Genomic DNA, 14334 nt, shown 5'->3' with positions numbered 1-14334 from the left:
AGAACGCTAGAAAAAACTAAAATGTGTTCTAATCCCTCTACATGCTAAAACAAAGCAAAGCAAAGTTTGCGTTAGCCAGGGTAACAAATATAAAAATGGTAATTTCAACTTCCCTACAGCCAATTAATGGTGAGCTACAAAATGCTTTAAACATTTGAGAAGTGTGTAAAAGACTTATAGTTGAAATATTGTATGTTCAGCCAACTTTGAACACCTATCCAGATCACATTTCACACCCAACCAGCATGTCCCCCAAGATTTTTTTTTGCAGAAAAGGATATTGGTCTCGAGTCCTTTGACGTTTAGAAAGACTGTCTTCATCACTAATCCCTGCCATTAAGTACTTGAGACCCGTTATCCACGTCCGCGCTTCTTCACCACTCGAGGATACCAGATCCAGAGACTCCATGCGATCCCCATAGTAGATACTGAAGCAGCAATTTGGGTCAAAAGTTCCATCAGAATATCTCTGGAAAATCTCAGACTGTTTTCCTTCACACACCTCCTGAATTGAATCAATCGAGACTATTGGGAAAAGCAAAGACAAAAATAAAAAGTTTAAGTAGACAAGAGCAGTTAAAAACAGACTTATTAAGTATTGCCTGATTATTACTATAAATCAATCTTCAATTAGCACAATCCAAATAATAACAACAATAACAAACAACAATAATAATAAGAATAAATATGTGCAAAATTAGATATAAATGACCTAGTTGCTGCCATCACTAAACAAGCATGTTCACTCTACTTCTTAAATAATAAATAAAATAAAAAACAGTGCAGTGCTACCAATAAATACCAAAATCATCATAGTGATATAACGATAATATTCACAAACACGCAAAAAACAAACAGAATAAAAAAGTGACTAAATGAATAATCTTGTGATAAGTGATAAAAAAAATAGTCTATATATAAAAAGTAAAAGTCCTTAGCATCACAAAAATTGAAACATCCAAATGTGTTGCTCCACCAAGATGTGCCAAAGGGTTAATTGAATGTGCAAGAGCTCACCTCCACCAGTGTGCTCTAGCTGCTCACCTCGTATTTTGACCCGTTTCACCAGCGGGTCAAATTCAGCAGGTCTCCACTGGGGATAATCAAGGGATCTATCTGGTGGGCTGCTCCTCTATGTGTCTCCCACTCCTCCCTGTCAGCTCCCAGAGCCTCTGATTTCACTCAGGGATCTCGGTCTACTAAAGAAGTCACACCTATTGACGCAACGCTTAAGGGGAATGGAGCTCTATCTGTCCAATGGCTGCATAGTCTGCACTGCTTAAGTGCTATATTTGTTAGTACCCTGCCTTTGTTTTACTATAGAGGAGCAGCACACCAGATAGATCCCTTGATTATCCCCAGTGGGGACCTGCTGATTTTGACACGCTGGTGAAACAGAGGTCAAAATACGAGGTGAATGGCCAGAGCACAATGGTCGTGGTGAGCACTTGCACATTCAATTGACCCTTTGGCACATCTTGGTGGAGCAACAGGTTTGGATGTTTAGATTTTTTTGATGCCTATGACTTTTTTTTACACATGGACACATTTTTTTGATCACTTGTACTTTGGTGTCTGTGCTCAGTTTGTGAATTTGGTCAGTGCACCTCACTTGGTTAAAGGGTTACTAAAAGGAAAAAAAACATTTTCTTTAAAAATAACAAACATGTCATACTTACCTCCACTGTGCAGTTCGTTTTGCACAGAGTGGCCCCGATCCACGTCTTCTGGGGTCCCTCAGCGGCCGTCTCTGGTCCTCCCCGCAAGAACTCACCACATTCATGCGAGAGAGCTCGCATGGTGATGAATCCTTGTGGACGCGCTCCCGTGATACAGCGAATGGCCATAGCCGCTCACTGTATCACTCGGCCCCGCCGCGTCACTGGATGTGATTGACAGCAGCGCCAGTCAATGGCTGCGCTGCTCTCAATCCATCCGCTCTAGCCAATCAGTGGCCAGGCTGAGCGGCAAAGAGGATCTCGGGACCGAGCGCGGGACTTTCGATGGGTCAGGTAAGTAAAACAGGGGGCTCGGAGGGGGGTGGCATCATCAGATGTTTTTTTACCTTAATGCATAGATTGCATTAAGGTGAAAAAATGTTTACTTTACAACTCCTTTAATTATTCCAACAGAGTAGTTGGTGCTCAAGAAGCATATAACAGACAATTTAATTTTTTTTTTTTTCGGTTTGTTTCTTGCTGATGATTTGAGTATTTACTGGTAGCTCAGCACCATTTTTTTTAGATTTATAAGGGGCCGATTATTGGCCAAGCAAAAGGTACCACAGTTAATCTCAAGCCCTGTACACACGTATTAAGTCCGCCGGGAATCCCAACGGGAAAACCGAGAACCTGCTCGGTAAAGTTTCCCTGTGTAAACACGGCCGGGTTTCCCATCAGGAAAACAGCGGGGAGAGCTTTGGCCGGGAATCTGTGTGTATGCTCCCTCGTAGTGTTTCCCCATAGAAAAACTGCCGGGTTTAAAACCACCGGGAGCAGGTTCTCTATTTTCCCGCTGGGATTCCCGGCAGTTTTCCTGTTGTGAAAACTGCGAGGGAGCATACACACGGCCGGTATTCCCGGACAAAAGGTCTCCTGGCAGTTTTCTTGGCAGGAAAACCGTTCGTGTGTACGAGACTTTAGTCTAGCTATTGTGCACCAATCTAATGTCTGTTCTTGGGGAAGAAAGAAAATGGACAGATGGGAAAACCTTACCCAATTGTTACCTATTGGGAATATCGCCTTGTTTAATGTTACAAATGAATTCTAGTTTAATGAAATTACGCATAGCTACGTTTAATGTAACGTGCATAAGCTGCACAAACATATCCAGCCGCTATAGTTTCCATAGATGTAGAGGTGTGACTGTATGCAAAGAGTGAGGACAGGTCTGGAGCAGGTCAAATGCACCTGCAATGAACAATCTCAGAAGAAAGCTGCAGTTGCACACTGAAGCCCATCAATACGGAGCTTGGGGTGAGGAAGGATCAGTAACATGAGTCAATCTGAAGCCCTGTACAGACGAGTGGATATCCAAGGAAAACGGCCCGCCGGACCGTTTCCAGCGTACATTTCTGCTCCCGATTTTGATCTGATGGGCTGTACACACCATCAGATCAAAATCCCAGCGGAAAACATACGCAGTGACGTGGCCGCGCCGTCGCCGTGACGATGACGCGGCGACGTGCACGACCCTGGAAGGTAAATACTTCCACGCATGCGTCGAATCACTTCGACGCATGCGAGGGATGGGGATCGCTTGGACTTATCCGGTGAGTCTGTACAGACGACCGGATCAGTCCGACGGACAGGTTTCCAGCGGATAGATTTCTTAGCATGCTAAGAAATTTGTATCCGCTTGAAAACCGGTCGGCTGGACAAATGTCCGCCGAAAAATGTCCGCTAGGCCGTACACATGACCGGATTTGTCTGCTGGAACTGATCCGCGGATAAATCCCAACGGACAGATCCGGTCGTGTGTACGGGGCCTCAGAGTTCAGCTTTAAAATTTTCTAAAAACACCAAGCATAGCAATGGCCCTGATGGGGCACTTTGGCAGTAGCCCTTGCCTAGTGTAGCAGCAATCCAATGCAAGTGGTTCAGAAGTTGAAAAAGTTCTGATTTCTGCAAAACATTTAAAGGATCCATGACTGCCAGTGACTGTGAAAATCAGAAATGTGAGTTCTAGACAATAATTTAATAGCTGTCCAAGGAATGTACCTCTCCCGTCCATCATCTAACTTATCAAATAATAAAAGGACAATTCAGGAGAAACATAAGACTTGAACTTAAAAAATAAATTAAAAAAATAGAATAGCATGTAGGATATAATTTCCCCTGTGACCCAAGATGGGAGAACATAAATTTAATATACGGAGTAGCAGAAACAAAAGTAAAATGCTGCCTCCATCAATCACCGAATGTTCTCTTCTGGCATCCAGCTAGTAGAAACCCCCATTTGGATCTAAATGACTCCATTACATTGTTACAGTACCCATTTGTGAGGAGAATATTAATTTCTCATTAGGCTCTGTGAAGTTTCTGTGAGTGCAGACACTATCCAGTCTGTACAATTCAGGCTGAGAGCCATGAAGTAATAATTCTTCTCATGACAGCACTTCAAGGATATGATAATGTTTGTATAACCAGCAAGACCAATTTAAATTAAGGTCATTTTTTGTGTCCATGTACGTAATGGCTAGCCGTAAAATAACCATATACATTTTTATGGTACAGATTATGAATGAAATAATGGCCTTGTCCTGTAGAGAAAGTGTAATGATCATTGGGAGCACATATGCAGGGAGTCATTCTACAAATTCCAAAAGGACAAGTTCAATTGTTGTCGGTTATATGCTTAAGCACCAACTACTCTGTTGGAACAATTTACCCCGTGAGGGGCACTGGCCAAATTCACAAACTGAGCACAGACACCAAAGTACCATGCTGTCCACACCACACACACCTGCCGAGAGGGTGTTTACCCAGCTTGCAAATTGAATCAATGTTAAATGTCAGCACAGAGTGGTACTCTGGACAAAATCTAGTAAACTATGCATTTCCTATATTAAAAGGGGTTGTGTAAAGGTTTGTTTTTTATTTTCTAAATAGGTTCCTTTAACCACTTGCCTACTGTGCACATACACCCCCTTCCTGCCCAGACGAAATTGTAGCTTCCGGCACTGCGTCGCTTTAACTGACAATTGCGCGGTCGTGCAACGTGGCTCCCAAACAAAATTGACGTCTTTTTTTCCCCCCACAAATAGAGCTTTCTTTTGGTGGTATTTGATCGCATGTGCGTTGTTTTTTTTTGGGCAATAAACAAAAAAAAAAGAATGTAAATTTTGAAAAACACATACAATATTTTTAACTTTTTGCTATAATAAAATACTAATTTATTTTTTAACTCAGTTTAGGCCGTATTCTTCTACATATTTTTGGTAAAAAAAAAAAAAATAACCGTATAGTGACTGGTTTGCGCAAAAGTTATATTGCCTACAAAATAGGGGACATAATTATGATTTTTTTAAATTTATTTTTTACTAGGAATGGCGGCGATCTGCAATTTTTTTTCGGGACTGCGACATTATAGCGGACACATCGGACACTTATGACACATTTTTGGGACCATTCACATTTATACAGTGAACAGTGCTATAAATATGCATTGATTACTGTATAAACGTGACTGGCAGGGAAGGGGTTAACCACTAGGGGGCGGGGAAGGGGTTAAATGTGTAGCCTAGAGAGTGTTATAACTGTAGGGGGAGGTGACCGATCTGTGTCCCTATGTACAAGGGACACAGCATCGCTCTCCTCTCCCTAACAGGATGTAGATCTCTGTGTTTACACACACAGATATCCACGGTCCTGCTCAGTTACTGGGCAATCGCGGGCACACGCATTGTGTTCCCAGGTGCGCGTGCCCCCTAGCGCCTTTAAATGACAGGACGTCATATGACGTCCTGTCAGAACAACAGGGTATTCCGCCCGCCGTCATTTGACGGCGGGCGGGTGTTAAGCGGTTAAGCTAGTGCATTGTTGGTTCACTTACCTTTTTTTTCGATTTCCCTTCTAAATGTTGTTTTTCTTTGTCTGAATTTCTCACTTCCTGTTCCTCCTCAGTAAGCTTGCCCCGTCATCCGAGCTATTCTGGCTGGGGGTTAGTCAGCGTCTCCCCGCAGGGATGTAGTCCCAAGGGAGGGGGCGAGCGTGCCGACTCACCCCCAGCCAGAACAGCTCGGATGATGGGGGCAAGCTTACTGAGGAGGAACAGGAAGTGAGAAATTCAGACAAAGAAAAACAACATTTAGAAGGGAAATTGAAGGAAAAGGTTAGTGAACTAACAATGCATCTTAAAGGAACCTATTTAGAAAATAAAAAACAAACCTCTACAACCCCTTTAAGTGGTATTGATTGACAAAGAGAAAATACAAATTTGAATCCAGTTTACATCGCATACAAAAAATAAATTGCTGGTGCAACCATCAGCCCTGGTAAATAATAGGTCCCCCCAATCTGGTTATATGGGTCTATATATAATACCCTAACCACGGGGGTAACCACTTTCAGGGATGAGACGCTCCATCTTCAGGTCCTGCTCGACATGTTTCGTGACAAGCGCGCTTCTTCAGTAGCTTTAGAAATAAAAAGATTTCTTCTAAACAAGATGAAAACATCTCAATAAACATCATATACAGACAGTGAGATCACAATACTGTACACAAGTAATTCCTAGCACTGAAGTGGCGAAACCTACAAAATAATTTAGAACTATAATAAAAGGCAGCTAGAGAGACGGTCAGGCAGGAAGTCAGCCCGGGTCCCAAGGGAGTTGATATGGGGCACATCTGGGGGTAATAGCAGGGATTGGTACAACAACAAAAACTGTGTTCTCATATTAGAAAATGTACATGATATGAACTATTTTTCACATGAAGTTCTAATAGTGTCTAAAAACTGGAGAGATGTGTAGCAGGATCAATCTAAAAATTATTATTATTCACGATTTATATTGCGCCAACAGTTTCCGCAGCACTTTACAATGTAGAGGGGGACAGCACAATTACAGTTCAATACAGAAGGTACAGTAGGGCCCTGTTTGTAGAGCTTACATTCTAAAGGGAGGGGTGTGGTACAAAAGGTAATAGCTGCAGAGAATGATTTGATGGGGGTGGCTCGGGGACAGTTGTTAGGTGGGTGTGGGATAGGCTTCCATGAAAAAATGAGTTTTTAGGAATCTCCTAAAGGTGGACAGGGTAGGGGCTGATCGGACATACCGGGGCAGGGAGTTCCAGAGGATGGGAGAGGCTCTGGAGAAGTCCTGAAGGCAAGCATGGGAGGAGGTAACAAGGTAGCTAGAGAGCAGGAAGTCCTGGGAGGAGCAGAGGGGACGATTTGGGCGATATCTGCAGAGGAGGTTGGTGATGTAGATGGGGGCGATGTTGTGAATGGCCTTGTGAATAGCCTAAAAATTGAAAGTGTCCCAAAACTAGTAAGAAGTAATATGTCTATTACTGGGTTACCATGCAAACAAGCCACATACTCACTCAACTGATCAAATGGTCTCAGCATAATGGAACCGAGAATAGGCTGAGAACTTACCTTAGGACTTATAACCAAGATAACAGACTATGGGGTCAATTCACAAAGCTTTATTTCCAGATTCCGGTCGTTATTTTAACAATTTTGCACGTTATTGAAGCTAGTTCAATTCACTAAACGATTTAACGCTTTGAAAAATCATCAAATAACGTTTCACTACACCGAACCGATATTTTAAGGTGTGGATCGTTATTTAACGATTCGATCGTTGTTTTAACAAGTCAAATCGTTAAATATGTACAGAAGTGCAATTCACAAAGATTTTTTGGACTGTTATCGATCGTTAAGCAATCGTTACATATCACCTCCCTCAGGGTGTCGTTATGACATTTCCCAGGCGATATTTCGTTGTTAGAGGAAGCTTTTGGCGATTTTTGTAGTGTAGTGAAGTTTTTAGTAGTTTTGGGCAAGATGGAACCATGCTCTATTTAAACTTAAAATTATCCAGAGGCGAAGAAGAACACATTAGAATGTTGTTCAGATTTATAAACGTGTATTCCGTTCACGTACTATTTTGGATGTCTTTTCTGAAACCCAGGTGATGGCTAAATTCCGATTATCATCTCCCATGATTTATTCTCTGTATGAGGAAATACACATGGCTTTAGAAAAACGCACACAGAGAAGTTATGCACATCACATGCTCAATCTCCACGTGTGTCTTGCTTGTGTCTCTCTCTCTCTGCATCTGCTCTTTTCCACATGCAGCTGTTCTCCTCCCCTTCTGCTCCCAGAATGCATCTCTCCAGCGTTATTTAATGATCTTAGACGTTATTATTACGATTTGGGACGTTAAAATAACTCTTGAGTAGTTAGCATAACGATTGGATAACGAGTCAGTTGAAAACCATAACGACTATGTTGAATAACGATTATAGCTTTCGTGAATACCATGTTTGCTAGTGTTAAATAAGGGGTGGTAATTTAACAACTGAAGGAAACCAATAACGTTTCTCTTTGTGAATTGACCCCTATGCACTTCTAGACAGATTTCCATAGGGGTAAAGCCCAGTCACTACCATTTTTAAAGCAGGATCCACTCCCTTGGGACCCCGGGTGACTTTTCACCTGGCCGCATCTCTACCGGCCTTTTTATTTTTATACATTATGTTGTAAGTATTGCCACTTCCACGCTAGAAATTAGTTATGTAAAGTATTGTGATCCAACGGTCTGTATATGATGTTGATTGGGTTTTCATTTTGTTTAGAATTTTTTTTTTTTTTTAACTCCAAAGCTCCTGAAGAAGCGCACTTGTCACAAAACATGTTGAGCAGGAACTTAAGCTGGATCTCATCATCCCTGAAAGTAGTTATTGATATGAAAAAAATTCCAACAATCAGAATCACATGTAGTGGGGGAACAAATGCAAGGTTGACATGTTTCGTGCATTATGAATAAGCACTAATGCATAAAACATGTCAATTTTGCTCTTTTTTCCTCACTACATGCGATTCTGCCTTTTGCAGTCTTTTTCTGAAATATCACAATCAGGAAAATACTGCATCATGACCACTAGGTGGAGCGTAAAATCATAGGAAATACACATTAGCTACATTACAGGGATTATTTGCAAATAAATAGACAAGCAAGCGTGAAACAAAATAGCATCAACTGTTTACAGCGAAGACAAATTCCTGGTAGCTCTCAAATAGCTATGTTCAAGATGAAATATTTCAGGACCAGAGCTAGAGCCCCTCCTACTTCTTTACCATGCCATTCTGCTTACAGTATACCACCTGCTTCATTAAATTTAGCTCTTAGATGGGTAAAATACCCCTGCATATGCTAGCTAGGCTGCTTGGTATTGACCATACACAGCAAGTGCTGTCACGAGTTATAATCAGATGAATCACACAAATCCGTAAATCAGGATTACTTCCTTGGCTGCACTGTACTGATGTAAAGAAAGCCTCTGTACTGTAACTGAAGAAGGCTTGATGGCAGATGTGCAACCCAATCAGGCCAGCTGTGATGTTTGTACAAATCAGGAAGGAGTGGCATGTTAGTTCTAAGTGCAACATTGATAAGTGAAAAATGTTCACGACTACTAAACTACCTCCAAGCTTTCCCCTACCAAACACCTCATCCTATCCAGAGCATCTAATCTAACCTTTAAAACGAAACTTCAATGGTGAATATAGTAGGATACACACAGCAATGCAACTTTGCACTAAAAACATTAATAAATGCTTTAATATATATATATATATATATATATATATATATATATATATATATATATATATATATATATATATATACATACACACACACACACACACACATTATATATATATATATATACACACACACATTATATATATATATATATATATATACACACACACACACACACATTATATATATATATACACTATAGTGTCAAAAGTATTGGGGCTTGCCTTTACATGAACTTTATTGGCATCCCAGTCTTAGCCTGTAGAGTTCAATATTGAGTTGGTCCAACCTTTGCAACTATAACTGCTTCAACTCCTCTGGGAAGGCCGTCCACAAGGTTTATTAGTGTGTCTATGGGAATGTTTGACCATTCTTCCAGAAGTGCAATTCCGAGGAAAGGCAATGATGTGGACGAGAAGGCCTGGCTCGCAGTCTCCACTCTAATTCACCTCAAAGGCGTTCTATCAGGTTGTGGTCAGTACTCTGTGAAGGCTAGTCAGGTTCCTCCTCCCCAAACTCGTTTATCCAGGTCTTTATGGAACTTGCTTTGTTTTGGGTCAGTGGTAGGGAAAAGGTGTTTTTTTAAAAAGGTGAACACTTTAACTGCTTGCCGACCAGCGCACGACTATATACGTCGACAGCATGGCACGGACAGGCAGAAGGACGTATATATACGTCCCCTTTAAGCAGCCGGCATTGCGGGCGTGCGCCCACCGGAAGCTCCGTGACTCCGACCGTAGGTCCCGGACTCAATGTCCGCGGGGCATACCCGCAATCGTGTCACGGTGAGGAAGAAGGGGGAAATGCTTACGTAAACAAGCATTTCCCCAGTCTTACTAGTGACAGGACAGTGTACACAGCTTCCTGTAATCCGAAGCCGTGATCACTGTAGTGTCACACACAGCCCAGCCCCCCTACAGTTAGAACACATCCCTAGGCACACTTAACACCTACACTGCCAATGTTATTTTCACAGAAAGCAGTGCATTTTTATAGCACTGATCGCTGTAAAAATGACAATGGTCCCAAAAATTTGTCAAAAGTGTCTGATGTGTCCGCCATAATGTCGCAGTCACAAAACCAAAAAAAAATTAAAAAAAAAAAAAAAAAAAACGCTGATCGCCGTCATTACTAGTAAAACAAAAAATTATTATAAAAAAATGCCATAAAAACTATCCCCTATTTTGTAAACGCTATAAACTTTTGCTCAAACCCATCAACGCACACTTATTGCAATTTTTATTACCAAAAATATGTAGAAGTTTACGTATTGGCCTTAACATTTTTTTTATATAGCAAAAAGTAAAAAATATTGAATTTTTTTCAAAATTGTCGGTCTATTTTTGGTTATAGTGCAAAAAATAATAACCGCAGAGGCGATCAAATGCCACCAAAAGAAAGCTCTATTTGTGGGGAAAAAAAGCCGCCAATTTTTTTTGGGAGCCACGTCGCACGACCGCGCAATTGTCAGTTAAAGCAACGCAGTGAAGAATCGCAAAAAGTGGCCTGGTCATTGACCAGCAAAATGGTCCGGGGCTTAAGTGGTTAACGTAAACCTGTCACGAGACAAAACAGAGGCTGGTATTGCCAATCTCATTTCCTAGAATTGCTAGTTACCTGGCTGCAGATGTCCTATAATCTAGAGATCTTTGACATCTGGTAAGACGCTGAGACATTTGGCGGCGTGAGACATTTGGCGGCTCGAGACATTTGGCGGCTCGAGACATTTGGCGGCTCGAGACATTTGGCGGCTCGAGACATTTGGCGGCTCGAGACATTTGGCGCCTCGAGACATTTGGCGCCTCGAGACATTTGGCGCCTCGAGACATTTGGCGCCTCGAGACATTTGGCGCCTCGAGACATTTGGCGCCTCGAGACATTTGGCGCCTCGAGACATTTGGCGCCTCGAGACATTTGGCGCCTCGAGACATTTGGCGCCTCGAGACATTTGGCGCCTCGAGACATTTGGCGCCTCGAGACATTTGGCGGCTCAAGACATTTGGCGGCTCAAGACATTTGGCGGCTCAAGACATTTGGCGGCTCAAGACATTTGGCGGCTCAAGACATTTGGCGGCTCAAGACATTTGGCGGCTCAAGACAGAGAGGCACTGAAGGGCACTTTTTCATGGTTGGAACATTTATTTTGGACTTTTAATTTATTCAATTTCATACACTTTGTGGGTTTAGCAAATATAATTAATTTTAATTTTATTATTTTTCACTTTATTCATGCAAATTTGGTTATTGAACATGTAAGGCCCTGTACAGACGAGAGGATATCCGATGGAAACGGTCTGCCGGACCGTTTCCATCGGACATTTCTCCTCCAGATTTTGATCTGATGGCTTGTACACACCATCAGATCAAAATCCGTGCGGAAAACATCCGCGGTGACGTGGCCGCGACGATGACACGGCAACATGCGCGACCCTGGAAGGTTAATACTTCCACGCATGCGTCGAATCATTTGGACGCATGCGAGGGATGGGGATCGGACGGACTTATCCGGTGAGTCTGTATAGACGACCGGATAAGTCCGAAGGACAGGATTCCAGCGGATAGATTTCTTAGCATGCTAAGAAATTTTTATCCGCTGGAAATCCGTCGGCTGGACAAATGTCCGCTGAAAAATGTCCGCTTGGGCCTACACACGACCGGATCTGTCCGCTGGAACTGATCCGTGGATAAATCCCAGCGGACAGATCCGGTCGTGTGTACGGGGCCTAAGATTATGTATTCATGGAGGTATTATGGATTTGCCAGGGGATTGCTCACCTATTTTTAGTATTCAGACCAGTTTTGTGCTTCATCCTGCTGAAACATTTGCTTCACTAAGAGCAAAAGATTTATTTGTTTAGTGAGGTACAATTACTTCCCTGTGTACTAGACCCCCTATGTTGCAAAGCAAAGACTAACAAGCATTAGATCATTCCAATATCAATTAGCTAATTTCTTGTGACAATCCAGTGTTCATGTAGGAGCCACCGTAACAGATTGTTAACCATACCTTGGGAACCCTGTTCCTTTAAAACGACAATCTGGCTCTTCTGCACACAGACACCCCCCTTGATGATCCGCAACCCATTATCCTCCTGTGTACAAGGCTGTCAGAGCTAACAAAGACAATCTAGCTGTACACAGTGCAGCTCGACTATGACAAAGCAGGAACAAAAGAGTACCAGGAGATGCATTACACTCAAAAGATAACACAAACCCCTGGGAGGGAGCCAGCGGGGAAGAGGAACACATGTCCACAGTAATGTAATGACTGTAACTTGACAAAGAAAAACATCTAGCAGAGATTGCCTCTTCTATATTATAAGCAAATGCCAGAACTGACACTGATAACTGAAGAAACCATTTTGGACGACAAGGTCAGGGCCGGCGAGCAGCTGTATATCAACTTGTTAAAGAGGTTAGGGATACACTAGGTTCTTTTATAACCCAGATGCCCCAGAGTAGCATCAATATCATAAAATCTACTAAACTGTCTTTATGGTCTGTCATTGACATTTTTCATTAGTCTGCAATGCTCGGCTCTCCAAAAAAATACACTGCAAATATGTTCTACACAAATGTATATACTAGGATACTGAAATATTGAAAGAACAATCCAAAAACAAAAAAACTAATAGCTCAAGTTAGGCTTTGTGACAAATACCGAGCTGACAAACCTTATGTACAGTATATGTGTTGACAATAATTCCCATGACCACTTATGGATATCAAAAGACTTTGATGGAAGGTGTGGTCAAGCAATGATTACACGCAGGGGTCAAGTCCTGGGGAAATAAGTGTGGGAACTTCCACCCAAGATCCACTCCCCCACCAAAAAAAAAAAAAAAAATTATACGCTCATATGCATAATTACTAAACCTCATGTTTTTTTTTTCCGATCCACTGTACCTTAGTAATCCTTTATGTTACTGGCCTGCTTCCTGTATATGGATTCATTGGGTAGTGTGCGGGTATTCTGTCACTTCCTCGATGCTGCAATGTCTCCTGGGAGCTTTTGTCATTGTTCCCAGGAGACATTGCGGAGGTCTGCCGCGAGTTATCGCGGGATTTAGAAAGAAGCAAGTTCTTTCTAAATCCCGCAATAACTCACGGCAGGCCCCTGACAGTGACTCGAGCTGGGCATCGTCGCTTAGTGACGGATCGGTTTAGCTGCTCTAGTCCTGCAAAGAGTTCCTGCTGTGAAAAAAGTGCAGGAACTCCGTTCCCACGCGTTCCCGCAGGACTTGAGCCCTGATTACACGTTAAGGCAATTTTTAAAGCTTTTTCGTGAAGGATTGAAGTTAGGCTTGGGCTGTGAGCATCCAAGGAGACCATAGACACATGTGGCCATTTTATTTAAACATGATTTAGGCATGTTATACACTTTCTATGTGATTCAGCACATAACTTACACCAGTAAGCCGTGTTATCAATAGAAATGTGAAAATAACTGTAGCACCCTGCTCCTGATGACCAGGCACTGTGTTAAATTTAGTGGGTGTCTGAGCTGGTAGTTGGCTCAGACTCTTGTGATTAAGGCTAAATCAGCCTCTGTTCCAGCTATAGCTGTCCTTGGAGAATTTTTCCCATTGTTTGCCTGTAGGTGGCGTTACCACCACAGGTCAATGTTGGAACACTGGCAAGCCAGAGTGCATTAGGCATCTCTTCCTCGGGAGTAGCCCAGTCGGCTCTTCCTCTGAAGTAGCCCAGTTGGGGTGGTCTCCCTGTTGGGCATGCTGGGGAAGGATACTTAAGGGACAGACACCATCTTCTGAGGTCCCTTTTTTGCCTCGTGACCCTCCTGGCTCGAAGCATGTGATGGTCCATGTTTCAGCCCCGGGACTTTGAAGGTGATCCTGTGCTGTGCTGTCTGTCCTGCGGGAGAAAGCCACTCAATGGAGGAAACGAGGGGAGGACCTGTCCTGGAGAAGACCAAGCGGAAGGCTGGTATCTCGGGAGAGGAATGGTAACTTTATTGGAGGATGCACTTATTCTGTGACGCCTTACAGTGTTGCCGGGTCGGCTTAAAGGCTCTATACTGTAAGGCTGGAGATC

At 42.6% G+C, this 14334-nt stretch overlaps 1 protein-coding gene across 8 annotated transcripts in view; it reads right to left on the bottom strand.

Annotated features, from left to right (window-relative positions):
* PLCH2 (phospholipase C eta 2) overlaps positions 1–14334 on the bottom strand; it is a 924207-nt gene that overhangs the window by 250967 nt on the left and 658906 nt on the right. For all 8 annotated transcript variants that reach the window (XM_040325910.1, XM_040325911.1, XM_040325912.1 and 5 more), the window contains one exon: positions 282–525. In XM_040325910.1, coding sequence (XP_040181844.1) covers positions 282–525 — 244 coding nt within the window. The remainder of the gene's footprint in view (positions 1–281; positions 526–14334) is intronic.

The sequence above is a fragment of the Rana temporaria genome, chromosome 10, assembly GCF_905171775.1.
Source record: "Rana temporaria chromosome 10, aRanTem1.1, whole genome shotgun sequence".
NCBI lineage: Eukaryota > Metazoa > Chordata > Amphibia > Anura > Ranidae > Rana > Rana temporaria.
This window is presented reverse-complemented; position numbering and strand designations above follow the sequence as displayed.